This window comes from Lissotriton helveticus, chromosome 6 (genome assembly GCF_964261635.1).
Source record: "Lissotriton helveticus chromosome 6, aLisHel1.1, whole genome shotgun sequence".
NCBI lineage: Eukaryota > Metazoa > Chordata > Amphibia > Caudata > Salamandridae > Lissotriton > Lissotriton helveticus.
This window is the reverse complement of record NC_136067.1, coordinates 254503015-254519804: the sequence shown is the minus strand read 5'-3', so window position 1 is coordinate 254519804 and position 16790 is coordinate 254503015. Positions and strand designations below refer to the sequence as shown.

The 16790-nt window shown below is 44.5% G+C and overlaps 1 protein-coding gene across 8 annotated transcripts in view; it reads right to left on the bottom strand.

The window, feature by feature from the left end:
* ITSN2 (intersectin 2) overlaps nt 1-16790 on the bottom strand; it is a 1402222-nt gene that overhangs the window by 926943 nt on the left and 458489 nt on the right. For all 8 annotated transcript variants that reach the window (XM_078647702.1, XM_078647706.1, XM_078647705.1 and 5 more), the window contains one exon: nt 6371-6459. In XM_078647702.1, coding sequence (XP_078503828.1) covers nt 6371-6459 — 89 coding nt within the window. The remainder of the gene's footprint in view (nt 1-6370; nt 6460-16790) is intronic.

Genomic DNA, 16790 nt, shown 5'->3' with positions numbered 1-16790 from the left:
GTCCCGCGCTCCAACCCGGTTGGCCTGAAGTTGTGACTTTGTTCCGGTCCTGCGCAACCAGATATCCCCAGTTGGCACTTTGTGCTTTTTTGTGAGATTTTCACTAAAAACTTTAAAATTCTATCTCTCCAGTTCTTTCAATTGGATTTTTGTCCTTTTGGTCTTGTTTTATCTATGAAATTAAGCTCTGTTTGGCCAACATGGTGTGGGATGGTTTTGTGTGGTGTTTTCACTGTTTTACTGTTTGGAGTGTTGCACAAATACTTTATACATTGCCTCTTAGTTAAGGCTGACTGCCCTTTGCCAAGCTACCAGGGAGTTGAGCATAGGTTAACTTTGGGTTTCCTTGTGCCTTTCCTTGACTAGGATTGTGGTTGCAGCTTGACCAGGGCTCACACCCCAGTCAACTAGTAACCTAATTTCTAACACCAATACTGGAAACATCTAAAGCGAATTTAATCATAGGAGCTGAGGCTTTGGCACATTCTCCTATCATCAGCTGCCCCTGTTTTGTACTCTAGCAGAAGTTGTAGGAACTAGCTAATGTCACTTTACATCTGTTTATCATAACTGCATAAGATGGCCAGTGCATTCAATGCCTTAATTGAATTTGCAGCCATGTATTTAATTTTCTTTTTCATTTGCTATCTAGAACACAAATCGACTGAATGAATTTTTTAGGTTGATCCCTAACATTAACAGGTAACATTGCTTCTCTGTCATTGTCATGGAAGGACCACATTTCTTTAGTGGCTTTTCTAGCTCAGCTTCAAACTTAGAAATATAGTCTGGTGCTGATTTCAATTGAGATGGTGTCTCCTGCCCATTACCTCACATAAACAAATCACCCTGAGTGTTGCTGTCATCAGTGGTGTCTCGGTCGATGTATTCCTCTTCTGGCACATCTTTTGAGTCCTGGGCTTCAGACACACTTTTCTTTACGCTCATTTCACCAATTTCCTCCCAAGATAGTGGAATTTTCACCTGTGGAGTAGAGGTGGAGGCACCAGTGTAGGAAGCTTAGGAGGAGCTGGACAAGCAAAGGTGTACAGCACTCATGGAGACAGGTGGTTGAGTGGCACAGCGTGCTGTCATAAAGACGAAAATGAAGATGTCAGCCTCATGCAAATACTCTCCATCATTTCTGGGAAGGTCTTGAAAAAAAGCAAAAGGAATCTGCACCATCTGCAGTTCTTCCAGATAACACATAGCTATGGCATAGTACTTATTTTGTCGATGATCTTCATAAAGGTCATCTACATAGTAATGTTGCGACTCATACTGATCATATTCCAGGACAAGCTGAACTTTCAACTGCTGCAGACTATAGGATGTCTGGGACTGCTCACCTTCTGAAAAAATGTCTTGCATACCATCTTCCTCTTCCATTTCCAAAATATGAGTGGGTGGGCAGCCTAACACCATCAGATGGGAGGAGGCTAACAAGGTTGGGTAGTAGCCACAGAGCTGGGGGAATGGAGACGTCCCCAAATTCCAAGGTCCTAATTGGAAATAGGATTGAATAGGTTGCTAGATAAACTACTGTCAGAAAGGACCCATTGAAGTTGAATATCACAACAAAGAGACCATCCATAACAAGATGGTAACCATCAGCCACAAGGCAGCCCACACACAGATGGTTAACAACAACCACGAAGCAGTTGACTATCTTTTCTGTTGTTGACAAGAATGTTGTCTATTACAGTTTCAGCTTCAAAAGTGACAGAATATCACCCATGGCCATTTTCCACACCATTTGAGGGCGCACAGTGCCAAAAGCATGGTCAGAGGAGGCATCAAGAAAGGTTATTTTTTAGCGGGACGAGGGAACCCTTTCCTCCTCTGGGGTTTCTTTGTGTAGATTAGTTGTTGTTGTTTTATATTGTTAGGGCGACAGGCACACTGCAAATTGGGGTGGCTTCCGAGTCTGTGCAGGGGTGCAGAGTGGGGGGGGGAGTTGTCTTGGGAACGTTGGGGGGAGGGGGGTAAATGTGTTGGGGTTGTTCGTTTTTTCTTTTTCAAGGCAACAAACTATTACTATTTTGGACATTGGTGTGGTGCTCGTTCTGAGATGGGAGTTCGTCGTGGGTTTGGATGGGGGGTAGGGGATTGAGGGTTCTGTGCTGGAATGTGAATGGGTTGGGTGATCGGATAAAGACACGGGTGGTTATGCAGCTTTTGCGGCGCCTCTCGCCCGATGTTGTACTGTTACAAGAGACACACTTGATTGGGAATACTGGTTACGCTCTTAACAGATGGGGTTATCGTCTTGCTGCCCATTCTGGATTTACATCTAGTTCTAGAGGGGTGGGTGTATTGCTTAAGACCTCACTCCCCCTCGAGGTTGATGATGTGGTTCTCGACACCAAGGGTCGATATGTAGCACTTGTGGGGAGGTGGGAAGGGAGAACAGTTTCGTTGGTGTCGGTCTATGTTCCTCCTGGCCTACAATCCACAACATTTGCAGACTTGGGGCGGATGGTTTTGGGTCTCCCGGAGGGTGTTCTGATATTAGGTGGTGATTTTAACTCCGTCGTCTCCGGCGGAGCGGACCGCTATTCACCCAGAGACCTTACTGCTGCGCAATCCTGGTTGGGTGACTTCCTGGAGACATTGGGGCTGGTGGATTGTTGGCGGCTTATGCATCCGGAGCAGACGCAGTTTACTTTCCGCTCGGGAGCACATGGTAGTCTTTCTAGATTGGATTATATCTTAGTGCCGGCTGCCCTGTCCTTCGATTGGAGAGATTAGACACCTGGCTCGGGGTATATCAGACCATTCCCCTCTCTGGTTTCATTTTAATTTGAACACAGGCGCTGAAGGGAGGGTAGCCCCGATTAACCCCTGGTATCTTCTTAACCCCAAAACCCGCACTGAATTGATTAATTCACTAGATTTGTATTTTGCTGAAAACGTGGGTTCCGTGTCCTCGCCTGTTTCGTTGTGGGAAGCTCTCAAGACTGTTATCAGGGGACAGGCATTGTCTTTGATTGGATGTGCCAAGAAATGTAAGAATGAGGCAATTGTTCGTCTTGAGACGGAAATTACTGCATTAGAGACTGCATTGGAGTGGGATGTAACTCGAGACGCATTGAATATTCTCCACCTTAAGCAGTTGGAATATAAAACTTTGGTTACTGATGCGGCCAAGATGATGAGTAGGGAACAGCAGGGACGGTTGTATGATGTGGGCGACAAAGCAGGAAAAGTGATTGCCTGGCTGGATAGAAAGGAGAGAGCGAGTCGTGTGGTTCCTGTGATTGAGAAATTGGATGGTAAGCGTGTGACAGACCCTGTTAAAATTGTTGAATGCTTTGCTGATTATTTCCGAGAGGGGAATACCTCGGTGTCCGACAGGCCCGAGGAGGATTCTCAGTCGTTACTTGGGTCCCAATGGCCTCCCTATCGAATTGTATAAGCTACGACCTGATATGCTGGCACCTTATCTTCGAGATATGTTTTTGGCTGCGCGAGAAAATGGCTCCCTCCCTCGAGATTAGCGTCTTGCGACCATTGTGGTAATCCACAAGGAGGGCAAGCCACGGGATCGTTGCGCTTCTTACAGACCTATTTCGCTCTTAAATGCGGAGCCTAAGATTCTTGCCAAGTTACTCGCTAATCGTCTGATTACGGTGATCAGCGACCTGATTCATCCGGATCAGTCGGGCTTTATCCCTCATCGTAACACGGCATTGAATTTGCGGCATTTGCATGGTGTTCTCGCGAGGGCTCAGACGTTGCGCGAACCGGCCATCTTGGCGTCCCTGGACGCCACGATGGCATTTGACACAATTGAATGGTCATATCTTTGGGCCGCACTCGCCAAGTTTGGTTTTGGCGCGGGCTTTATTAGTTGGGTCAAACCCCTGTATGAAACGCCACTGGCGCAGGTAGTGGTCAATGGTCGAGTCTCCATGCCTTTTGCTCTTGGGAGGGGCACACGGCAGGGTTGTCCGTTATCCCCGCTTCTCTTTGCTCTTGCGTTGGAGCCACTTGCTGCTTGGCTAAGGTGGGAGCCCTCAATGAATGGTATACGTTGGACTCCGGACTTTGAAGATCGTATCTCCTTGTACGCGGATGATATTTTATTGTACCTCACATCTCTCCAAAAATCACTTAACGTGTTGTTCGACGTGCTTAACTCCTTCGGGAAGAACTCTGGCCTTGTTATTAACTGGTCAAAATCCTATATTTATGTGCTCGCGGGTGGTGTCCCTCGTTTACCGCGGGGCTGCCCAATCCAGGTGTCGTATACATGAAGTGATGAATGAAGTAACGGGTGTTGTGATGATGCCAGAAGCCCGGCAATGTCTGTTGAACGTGTGGGGCCCAAATGATTATGATGTGTCGCAGCTTCGATGGGTGACTCTTGCTAATATGATAGCCAAACGAGATATTGCACAATTATGGGGGTCCCAGAGGCCACCCACAGTGACTGCCTGGAAAGAGAGTATGGACTGGTGCATGTTCAGAGAGAAAACGGTGTATATAGCAAGAGGTAGACCCAGAAAATGGGGAAAGATTTGGAACCAGTGGAACTCATATCGGGGAGATATATGTACGCCCCCAGTAGCAGAGATTCCTAGTCCTTCTCAATCGCCCTGACCTGCATTCTGGCAATGCTGTGGTATATTGTAATGTGTATATGCAATTTCGCCTTTGGCCCCCCCCCCCTTATCTGTATTCGACTGATTTTTTCTCCTGTTGTCATGTATCTCCCGCCCTCCTTGAGCACATGCCTAATGCTTGTACTATCGTCCTATTGCCTTGTTTGTTGTTGATGTGTTTTTTGTTGTTTTATGTTATAAAAAGTTACAACAACAAAAAAAGAAAGGTTATTTTCTTTTATGAATTGCAGGTTTAGGAGGACCTGAAGTGAGTACCTCAGGGGCAGCCAGGTGCTTTTTCCATCAGCACCTTTTTTTAAAAAGATCCCAAATGTTCACTACTCACAGAATCATCCACTAAAAAGTTGACATTGCCCGAGGTGGGGATATCTCTCTTGCGCTCATTTAGATATAAAGCTAGTCACTAGTCGGACACAAAATTTATGAGGTCAAAGATTTATAGATTTCACATTCTGATGTTTTATATTTTGCAGTAAATGCATTTGAGGTGTGGATCAACAGTGAATACCTTTTTTTAAGACACATATTGACCTGGCTTAACAAGAGATTCTCATTTTTACAAAGAGAATGTAGCATATTGAATTACAGTTCCTCTGAACCAGTAGACAAGTCACTAAGAAACAATTCTCTGTGAACCAGGAGCTAAAGCTGGGTTCGGGAGGTCTTGCATGAAAATGCGAAACACTGATTTACAGAGGATAGGGCACAACTATGCCCAGGGACTTCGTCATACTCAAAATGTAGTCGAAACTTTAAGACACGGTGGCCTCTAGGAGGGCGGGATTTTGATGCTGCAGTCAGCAGTTTGGGTTCTTTTCACGGAAAAGAATATGCTACTAAACAATGTTATTGGATCCATAGACATTTTAACAATGTTTATTGCTTATTTAAACTACAGGGGATGTAAACTCTGACAACAGAGAATAGTTTAAACATGTAAATATATCAAAGTTCCAATGCAGAAGAAGGGCATTTTAGAGGTGATGTTTCAAATTATTTGCTTTCTTGCAGATGTTAAAGTTTGTCTACTATGGGGGATTCTCTAAGAGCCCAGAACATAAGATTGTGACAAAGCCTTAAGGCCACCTGATTATTCATTTCTCAAAACTCCAGAAATGAAAAAAAGGTAAGGGAAATGTTTTTCCCTAATCCCTATGGCTATTTTAACCAATGTCACTTAATGGAGGCTGACAGAAAATAAGGCTACCCAGTTTTCCATTTTTACTGATTTTTACAGATAAATATAGACAGAAAACAATGTGTTTCATATCTGTATTTATTTGTAAAAGCAGAAAAATACAGAAAATTTTGGTTCTACGGAGTAACTTTCCATGCAGTGTGTTGTGAATTCCAAGACAACAGTAGACCAGATAGATAGCATGGGGAGTTAAAAAACAGGTTAAAGGTATCTTTAAATACAGACATATATTAAAATATATTTGGAGTAAATTGCTAATATTTACCTGTAGGTGTAATGCTTTACTATATTTGGCTGCTTAATTTGCTAAAACTAGATAGGCATCAAAGTCCGAGTACATGTTTATCAGTTAAATAAATGTTAAAATGTACCAATTTTGACTCCACTTATTCGCAAACCACAAAATAAATATGGATAAATACTAATAAGATGTCCAAAAAATGTATATAGATCAGTACAGACTGAAATGTTAAAAAAAGAAATTCCACAAAACTGGGAGTCCTAAACATAATTGGAAGAACAATCACAACAAATTGTCAGTTACCTGGTGTTTTTTTCTGTGGTGGCTCCTCATCTGGGGTACTCTGGTAGGAAGGAAGAGTTCCATTGATGGGATCCACAAATTTTCCACTTCTATAACAACAACACGGGTGAAAATAATTTTTTGGGGGAAAAAATGAAAATACTTTGCTAGTCTGTAAATAAGCAGACTGGGCTTAGCCAGCAAAAAACCTCTGAAGTGCTTAATTATAGGCATTTTCATAATAACATTATTGTTGCTCAAATGTTTAAGGACAGGGATTATTACTAAAGTATAATGCATTTTATTCTTTATTCTGTTTATCTTTAAACGAAACTTCACTTAAGTCTCACAAACACCAGTCTCAAAAATCTGATCCATCACAGTATGTGATAATACACAGACTGCTTGCACACAAGGTTTTCAAACTGGAACGTTTGTGAGGTCTATCTATACCTGAATGATACAGAATGTGTTCTACTCCTGACACATACAAAGCCATAAGTTTCATAACACCATCGCTTACCAAAAAAGGTTAAATTAGATGCTACTTTATTTTTTAAATGTGAACTAACTGCAACAGGTTTTTGAGAGAATGGAGAACATATCAGAAACAATATGAGCTTGGTCTTAAATGGGTTAGAAAATCACTATAAGCATATCAACATAATAAAACACTATATTCCTCTAAAACAATTCCACTGAAAGCCCTTTTAAAAGTTTGCAGTACTAGATATTGACAATAGACCAGCAAATGCCACAAAAATAATAAGAAAACGTGCTTGCAAATGTGGCTAATTTATTAATGATTTTTTTAACACATTTTAACGCATTTCAGTTGTGCCACTCATTTTAAAATTACTTTTACTTTGCTTGACAAACCAATATCCGCACCAAAAGATGTACTCACATTGCAGACAGCCACAAGTCATAAATACTTTATAAAGCAACTTTAAAAAAGAGGAGAGAAATAAATTCCCAGGTGACCGAGCACCTAAAGTGCAAGCAAAATAAGTAGCCATATTAAAATTAATACACAAAATAAAATTAAGAAAAGCATACTTTGAATGAGCACTGTGAATTAACTATTCTCAAATGGATGTGAACAGTGTGCACAAGCCAATGGTTGAAGTGGGCAGATCCACTGCCCCAAACTTCAAAGCTGTAAACTGTGGAAGGCAGAAGCAAAAACCTAATGACGATTCAACAGACGAATGGAAAAAACCTACTGACCAAAAGCCTCTCTATGTTTGCATATTAAGCATGATTTATTTCGGGGCCAGGGCTACTGAGCCGAAAATGGCAGACACATGAATGAGCCTGCTGCTCTGCTCTGGTCCGTTGTATATTATGAGTGACCCAACCATGGTTTGTGGCTGCGGCAAACTCTCTATTGCTGCGGACATCGATGGCAAATCTCTGAGGGCCACTTTCCAAATTGTGGTGAACACTCATTGCAGGAGAGCAGCGGACACCCTTTGACTGCAACAAGCGGGCGAGGCCGGTCCCCATTATGGAAGATGCAACCAAGGGCTGAACACTGTGCGACCCATGACGTGGGGCTGGCGCAACCCCAGTGTGCACTAGGGAGAAGATCCCTCACCCAAATGCCCAAAGAATGCCCAGCGGAGGAATCACAGCATTAATGAGGAGTAGGGTGACCAACTGTCTGTAATTTCACGGACAGTACGTAAATTGGCCCTCGGTTGCCCTGTGATGAATGTCTTCACAGACAGCATTTGTCCGTAATTTCAGCCTCTCAGCTAAAGTACAAAAGTTTATTTACACAATTTAGATTCCCCAGCTACAGTGCAAGGGAGCCTCCTGTGCTCATTCTGGAGGGAAGGACAGACAGCTGGAAAGAAATAAGCTCAGGGTGTCTGCTTCCCCAAAGAAATGCAAATGAGTGAAAATCTGCTTGGGAGGCGTTGATTCCTGCAATCCTTGGAGCTTCCTGATGACATGATATTTTGTTTTTGCGAGGTACAGTTAGTAGACAGCTCATGAACTCGAAAATCTATTGAAAGACCAAGAGACTAGGACAGTGCAAGCTGTGAAAGAGGAGTTCAAACGACAGAAAAGCATAAAGCAAACTTGAGAAATAAAAAGGTACAGAGATCGAACTGCTAAATACCAGCTGATGTGCGATTTATTTTCAACTGCTGTATTGCAAGCCGTGGGATAGCCATCTCGGAGTTTGGCAAAGAGAATACGTCCTCTAAGTATACATTTTCTACTTTATGAAATAGTATGATAAAGTGTGCCATCGCACCGTAATTTGTAAAATGACTCAGTGAGTCAAATTCCTGTTGCCGATTTCCGTATATCCTACAGCACACAGGTCGGAATTCTGTCAGAGCTCGATCAGCTGTTCCTCCTTCCAAGTCTGATGAATTGTTTACAACCCAGTTCAGCAAAAAAGAAACCCCGTCAAAAGATGTTATACTTGTTTTCTGTTCCTCTGGGACATAAGAGAAAACTTACTTTGGTTGTCTTTTTACTTACTTATATACAATCTCCTCTGATGTGTGTCTGTAAAACGCACCTATTGCCCTGAATTTTTGTCCTGAATTTTGACTTTCTGTCCTAAATTTTGACCCTTTGTCCTGAATTTTTATACTCAATGTCCTGAATTTGCACCCATGCCAGTTGGTCACCCTAAAGAGGATGTATTTGGCGTGACGATGGCTGGGAATTGCTGAAGGCTTAACAGGATACCTTGGTACCCTGCCGGGGTCCAGTGAACAGTATCATGCTGAGGGAAGTGTTTCCTGGTCGTGCCCTCCACCCCCTGGTGTGTGCGTTAGGGGCGCCACTTTAGAGATCACCTGAGTATTGGGGCTGGGGAGTCTACAGTAGCCCCACCAGACTGGCCTGCGGTTTGTCACTGGTCCCTACCTCCAGTGGAGTGGCTGGGGTTTTTTGCTGTTCACTCCCCACCCACCCCCCTCCCCGGTGCGCTGCCTGCTTAGTGAGGGCCTGGTGCCCTCGGTGTGTGCCAGGGAGAGCATGTTGATTCCTTGGTGGTCCCTCTCCAATCATCACGGAGAGCGGAAGACGCAGTGTGGTGCAGGGGCACCGTAAATGACATGCCGGCAGACGGCTGCTGATTACTGGCGAACTGGGGATCCTGGGGCCTACATCAGCTGATCTGAACCAGCAAGTTGTTGGATATTTCTTCTTCCTGTCCCACCACTCCCCAAAAAGACGTGGTAAAGGAGAAAGCACCCCTCATGGGACACCACAGATGGCGGTGTAGACACAAGCAGCAGGGCATTCTAATTGCGGGAGAGTACGGGGGGCTTCTGGACAAGGTCACCCAAACTGGGCTACCGAGGAAACTGACTGGCGCCCCCCTGACTGATCCAATAGTGCACTTCCTCCTCCCAAATTTCAAAGCTGCAGTATAAGTCTCCCACTGGTGACCGAGCGAGGAGACAGCAAGCGTACCCTGGCTGAGCTCGGTGTGGGCCTTCTCTCGGATGACTGCCCAGCAACTGCTTACAACATTGCAAAAAACTCACTCCCCTAGCCCTGGTGAGTAATCCATTATTAAAGTCAAGTGCCCCTGAAGTCTTGAGCCACTGGGTGATTCACCAGGCGCTGCACTCTAGACGCGGTCAACCTCTGAGTAGATGGCACCATAAAATCATCGCCCCACACAGCGTGTAAAAGCCCTGAAAAACCAAAGTCGTAAGTGTTTGATACAGACTGGGGGGATACAAACTCGCTCTTTCTTCCACGGTATTGCTTTCCCGCTTGTTTGCCTACACACAAGGATGTACCCTAGGCACCCCTGATTATTGCAGGTGGGTCTGCAAGAGCAATCCTAAACGGGAAGCCAAGGGCCTAACTGGCAACACTCCTGGACTCCGTAGAGTCTGGACCCCCTATGGACCCTATTCATATCCAACTGGACAGAATTCTTGCTGCCATTGCCGACATCAAGGCTCCCCTTCAACAGGATATTGGCATGGTGTCCGTGAACCTGGGCTACTACAAGCTGATCACCAGAAACTGGTGGACAGAGTTAAAGAGTTGGAAACCTCAGGCGGAGAACTGAGGCCAGAAAATCAAACATTGACATGCCAGTTGGCGGTATTGAATGATAAGAGTGCAGGTCCTCGAACACCAAGCTGAAGACGCAGAGGGACACAACAGACTAAATAATATCCAGGCGGTGGGACTCACTGAGGGTACGGAGGGGGGCTTTTTTATGTGGAAAAACTAGGACCCCCTGTATGGCTCTAGAACTCCTAGGACAGGGCAAAATACCAAAGGGAAAAAATTTCCTAGGCAGTAGATACCGTAGGTATTACATTGATTTATTCAACATGATGTGGGGGATGACCCAAGCTCAGTGCAATTAGTCAACAACTGTTTAAAACATATTCATTCTTCCTTTATTAGGGTTTATCTAAAAGATCAAACATGAAAAGGCAAGGTTCAAAAACATATACATAAGTGCCTATACATCAATTATAATGTATTTACCATGAGTTACGAGCGGTAAGCACTTTATCCAAATCAATACAATATAGACATACACAATACAGAAAAAACAATTATACATGAAATACAATTCTGAAAGGAATTGGTAAAAAAACTTGTTTTGTTAAAGCTGGGCAGTTGATATATTGTGGCAGGTGGTAACAATTGTGAATTTCTACGGAGGGGGGTACCATGGTGGCATATCTTTAACATTGGCTCCAGACAGAGGATGCTCCAAATAACCTGACTCCCTTCTTCACTCGAGAACGTGCCCACAGGGTACCGGCGCGCCCACTGGCAGCGGGCCGCCCTCCTGAACCTGTTGTGTCTAGGCTGCTCCACTATAAAGACAGGGACGTTATCCAGCAGAAAGAGCGCACGGGGGCCCCTTCACAGTGGCCAATAGTAAGGTGTCAGTGTGCCAGACTTCACTGCCACTGTAAAGGCCAAATGGGCTTTCTTCCTGGAAGTCAAGAAGACCCTCTAGGATGAGGGACTACGGTCCTCCATGAAGTTTCCTACAAACCTCAGGGTAATTATTGATGGTAAGACACACTTTTGCGAAGATCCCGGTATGGACTGGGACTGGCAGGAAGCTTATAGACCCGGATCAGCTCTGGTGACGGCTCCCCCTAAACCCAGCACTCCTCGACGCAGGGCAAAGAGATGCTTCTGTGGAGCTTTGCGTGGCAGGTCACTGAAGAGATCATCACCATTGAAGACTGAGTAGGAACGGCCACCATTCTCCAGGCAGTGGCTGAGATTGTGATGGCACAGAGGTCGGACTCAGAGACTGGTGCCCTCTCTGAACATAGATCAATGCTCTCAGGGTCAGAGTCTTCCTGGGTAGATATTACTGGCCTATCCGTGGTGATCTGCAGATGACCTGGTTTGATGTTCACTCTTTGGTGGGTTTGGGGTGTTCTGTGTGTGGGGGGCCACTTGCACTGAAGATGAAGGAGTCGGAGGAGGCTTCTGCCTTGGTGACATTACATGTGTACGGCTCTGATTTTTCCTTTTAGGGTTCATGGAAGTGCTGGTGACTGAATATGTGCTGGGCTGAGTGCCCGGAAAGTAAAGGTGGGCAAGGCTGAAGCAATATCAGTTTTGTCTACACAATACAGCCTACACCTCCCAGATATACCCCTGCCAGGTGACTGGAGGAGACAAAGTTTGCACATTGTACATTTGCGCGGCTGGCCATTGCTGGGCTTCTCTTGGGACGGGGGAGTTTACAGGTGGGGTTTATTTTTCTTGCAGGGATTGCTCTACATGCTGAGGTGGGTGGCCGTGACCCAGGGGAGACCCGGGTGGGCTGGAGGGGGCACACATGCTTCAAGACCTGATGTCTAACCAATACCACTCACTGAAATTCCTGTCATGCAATATCCGGGGTATGGCCCGACCACAAAAAAAGCCATAACGTCCATAGGTATTTAAGGATGCGAAGAGTACAGGTGTCCATGCTTCAAGAGGGACATCTCACAGGGGAGGAAGTTGATCACCTGTGGTGCAGGTGATGGGCTAGTTATTTGCCAACTCATACTCCACCTTTGCCCGGGGGGCTTTGTTTTGGATCAGGGCAGGGACACCATTTTAACCCATCCATATCCATGGATAAAGAGGGTTGCAACATCCTGGTCAAGGGTAGACTGTTCAGTCGTGATATAACTCTGGGAAGTATTTACAACCCAACTCAAGACCAGGCGAGTTCTTTCCATTCCCTTTTGGCCCCCCTGGCATCATTAGTGACAGACAACCTCCTGTTAGGTGGGGATTTTAACTGTGAAGCAGATGTTCTACTTGATTGCTCCAACCCATCCCTTGCTGGGTGCATATACCTTTAGGACTGTGGAGGGCCTCAGGGAGTGGCTGGGACATTGGGATCTAGTGGATGTTTGGGGGACATAACACAGGGAAATTCGAGATTAATCATACCACTCATATATCTACCAATTACACACCAGGATACACAAGTTCGTATGTTCACAAAGACTTAGTCAACACGTGACAAGTACTGAATATTTAGGGCACACTCTTTCATACCACAGTCCTCTGCTGCTGGGCTTCCAACCTGTTGGGGAGCGCCCGCAGAGCCACACATGATGGCTTAACCCACTGTCCCAAGATGATACTTGCTTTCGAGACTCCCTGGGGGATACAATTCTGGGCACATTGATCTTAATCAGGGCTCGGCGTCCTCTGTCTTGTTCGAGTGGTATGTTGAGTTTTAACGGGGATCACCCAAATAAAACTACCTGACCTGGGTTATCAAAGCATTACGTTAGAGAAAAGGGTCGAGGTAGTTTGAGTATTTAAAGAGTCATAACAGAAGAAACTATCACAATAAAATTGCTTGTTGGATTAATCCAAGATACATTTAATTAATAACGTTATAGGTTGAAAACATAAATGAGAGATCATGTGTTTACTCCACATTAGTCATTGGTATATGAACACATTAAATGCTTTTGTACTCAAAACATTTAGGTATTGTGTTATTTTATACAGTGCTCACAGTGAAGTAAAGGAAAGGTTTGGTAGAAGGAATGGGGTGATTGGATGGGTGAGGGAAAGGGTAAAGGTGTTGTGACGAGCACAATAGTGAATATTTACAATAAAATCTTTACGGTCTTTATAAGATCCACAAATTCTCCTTGTTATCATAGCACATAGGACATGTATAGTTCATCGGTTTGTATGCCACGTGTTTGATAATCTGTAAAAGTCTACGTTTCGACCCCATGGTAATTAAGGGTTGGTGTATCCTCATGTTGGGGTCTTCATCAGGACAGAAGGTGTAGATGAGCACCTAAGATAATCAATGTGTTAGATTAGAAAGATAGTGGTGTGGTAGATTAAAGTAAAACAAAGTAGGTAGCATGGGTACCTACTCGGAAGGAGCTCTATGATTGTGTCCTTCTTGGTTGGCAGCGAAGCCGCTCTGCAAAATCTGGAAAGAGATAGACATTCTCTTTATAATGTGGGGAGAGGGTTAGGTCCACTGAGGACTGTGGTGTAGGAGAAACTCACCCTGGATGAATGGGTACTGGATCCCACGGTATGGAATGTGCACCTAGCGGGTGTGTGAATCACCGCAAAGTGGGGTTTGAAAACTCCCTTGTTGGATTGCACGCCGCAAGTGGAATTAATCTGGGGGGGAAAAACAAACGGAACTGGCAAGGTCTGGAAACAATGTAGAGGACTCACTCATGGTGTCATGAAATCGTGTACATGGTTAACTAGGATGGCTATCCGTTAGTTGTGCAAAGTCTAGGCCAAATGAAAACATTGCCGCTAGACTGAGGTATAAATAAACATCTGCATTGAGGTGGTCGTCACAGAACTGGGCCACTCACATTAAAGGTTGACTCAAAAGGCGGTACATGGCGATAAATAGAGACGCCTTATCACTGTATGTGGGATGCAGACTACCGGATTGACTTAATATGTGATTGCTTAAATGTCGGGTGTACCCATGTCCAAGATAATGGAAGCCTGTTAACCGCAGGCACGCTGAGTGGGTTGGGACCACAACATCATTGTGTAGAATGAGCCCGCTACAGTTATATGCGAGCCAAATCACTAATAAGGGATGGATATTCCCAAATTAAGCCGAATCACTTATAATGGGATGGATAATCCCCAATTGTTAAACTTATAGCTGATTGCCAAATCGTAGATGGAAGATGAACATCCTAGCTGCTAGGAAGTCGGTTGTACCCATTCTAAATGGATGTAGACTTGTTAATAGCAATATAGGAACCCTATGTGAAGGGTCCGGAGACCTGGTGGGTGTTGCGTGGTTACTGCTTACTAAGTCAGTGTATACCAAAAATGTAAGAAAGAAAAATTTCTTTCTAGAGTCCCCTCACTCACCGGGGTTGCCCCACGGTGACATGCTTCATCATTGGGGCCATCCCAGTTCTCTACGAAAAGGGGCGTGCTGCGACAAGGCGACTACGCTGGAGCACTGGTTTTGTGAGATGACTATGTGTGGTGCTAGTGTGGTGATGGTGGAGTGGGTGTGAAATTAAAAATACCGTGCTAGTGGGCCTCAACAATTTATTTTGCTCCTAGTGTGGTATAAAAATTAAAAAGGGGTAACACTGTGTTCTAACTTTTACTGAGTTAGATCAGTGTTAAGGTCGACATGTTTCAAGCTCCCCCAAGCTTTTCCTCAGGACCATACAGGGTCCAGCCCTGTATTGCCACTCCTGTTTTCAATTGAAAAAGTATAATAATAAATACTAATTATTTATATTAATAATAAACGCTGTTGATAAAAAAACATGCGTGTAGTTGTACATACGGTTGGTATTGTACTCGTAATGCTGTAAAAGAGAAGAACAGTTGTTTAATGGTAGACACCCCCTCCCGAAAAAGGGGGGAACAACTCACATGCATCTCACATCCTCTAGGGCGTGAGTGTGCCCTGGGCACCATACTGGTGCGTGCTGGTTTTCAAACCGGTGTAGAAAAATAAAGCACTGTGAATCAAGTGGTTTAGTGATTTTACACACAAGACAAACAGACTTAATGTGACTACTGACAAGACACACAACACATACACACAAAATAATAGCATGGCTGATGGTTATATTTACATAAACGAGTGTTTGTTAACACCCCATGGTCTTAGGCAAGGGCAGGAACGCCTCGTGGAAACATTGCTGAAAAAGGAGTTTCAAGGTTAGAGTTAGACGGGCTCCCTTACTATGTTGCCTTTTAGAATTGCTGGTATCCCTGCAACCTAGCCTCGTTGTGTACTTACTTCCTATCGGCAGACCCGCTCGGTAATACCTGATGCTTCCTCACCCGACCGCATACTAAAGAAAAACGGGCTCCCGGTGTGTTTTGAAGGCGCGAGCTTCCGGGTTGCACTGAAGTGTCTGTACACTAGAGCGCTTACTTGTGGCGGCCATCTTGGGAGGATGTCATCGCGCTTAGCGCGAGTGATCAAGAGTTTTCAGTATTACTTTGGTATTATACCGATTTAGAAGGTGTAAAGCAATTTACAATGATGCTGGATATGGGGGTATATTTATAAGACAATTTAGAACCCAGGTATTAGGACTCGGAAAACTGTTGTTTTTTGCAAAATAAGATTAACATAAATTTAGAAAACGGATTAGGGACATTGGGCTGACAGGCTATATTGCCTAATGGCAGTGGTTAGTAAATGTAGAAGGTCTTATTTATGGTTCGTGGGACACTATCTCGGAGTGTTGGATTGGTTTCAGTTTTACAGTTCATTTCGTATTAGCAGCTGGCCTAAGGGCGAAAAGCCCCCCACGGGATTTCATCATTAAGCCCAAGGGTGTCTGTACGCAGACGGAACACCCATCTTTGCTCTTTCTCATGGAGGATTCGTTCCAGGTTGTCTTTGTTTTTGACTGCCTCTATGACCACCCAGGTCAAGTCGTTAGGTGTATGGTTCTGTTCAATGAAGTGGGTGGTCATTCTTGTTGTGGCTCTTTTGCACCTGATGTTACTTCTGTGTTCTACTATGCGGGTACTGACCTTTCTCGTGGTCATACCCACATAGTGTAAATTGCATGTGCAAGTTATCAAATACACCACTCCACTGGTATTGCAATTGGAAAATCCCTTAAGCTCCCATTTCGTAGTGTTGTTGAAGGTTATAGTTTTGGTTGGGGAAGTCAAATGACAGACACTACAATTGTTGCATGGGAAATGACCATTAGGTAATGGTTGGGATCTTACTGTCTGGGTTATCGATGTAGGACGGGTATGTACCAAATAATCTTTCAAGTTTTTACCCCGCCTATGGCTGAACATTGGGGTTGGTATGTTCAGGCCGCCGCTATTGAGTATTGGCCAATGTTTTTTGATTATTTTGGACACCCTGTCAGAAACTTGATTGAATGTAGTGATACGGATGGGTTTTTTGTTCTCAGGTTGTGTTCTTTCCTTGGGTTCTAATAGGGCT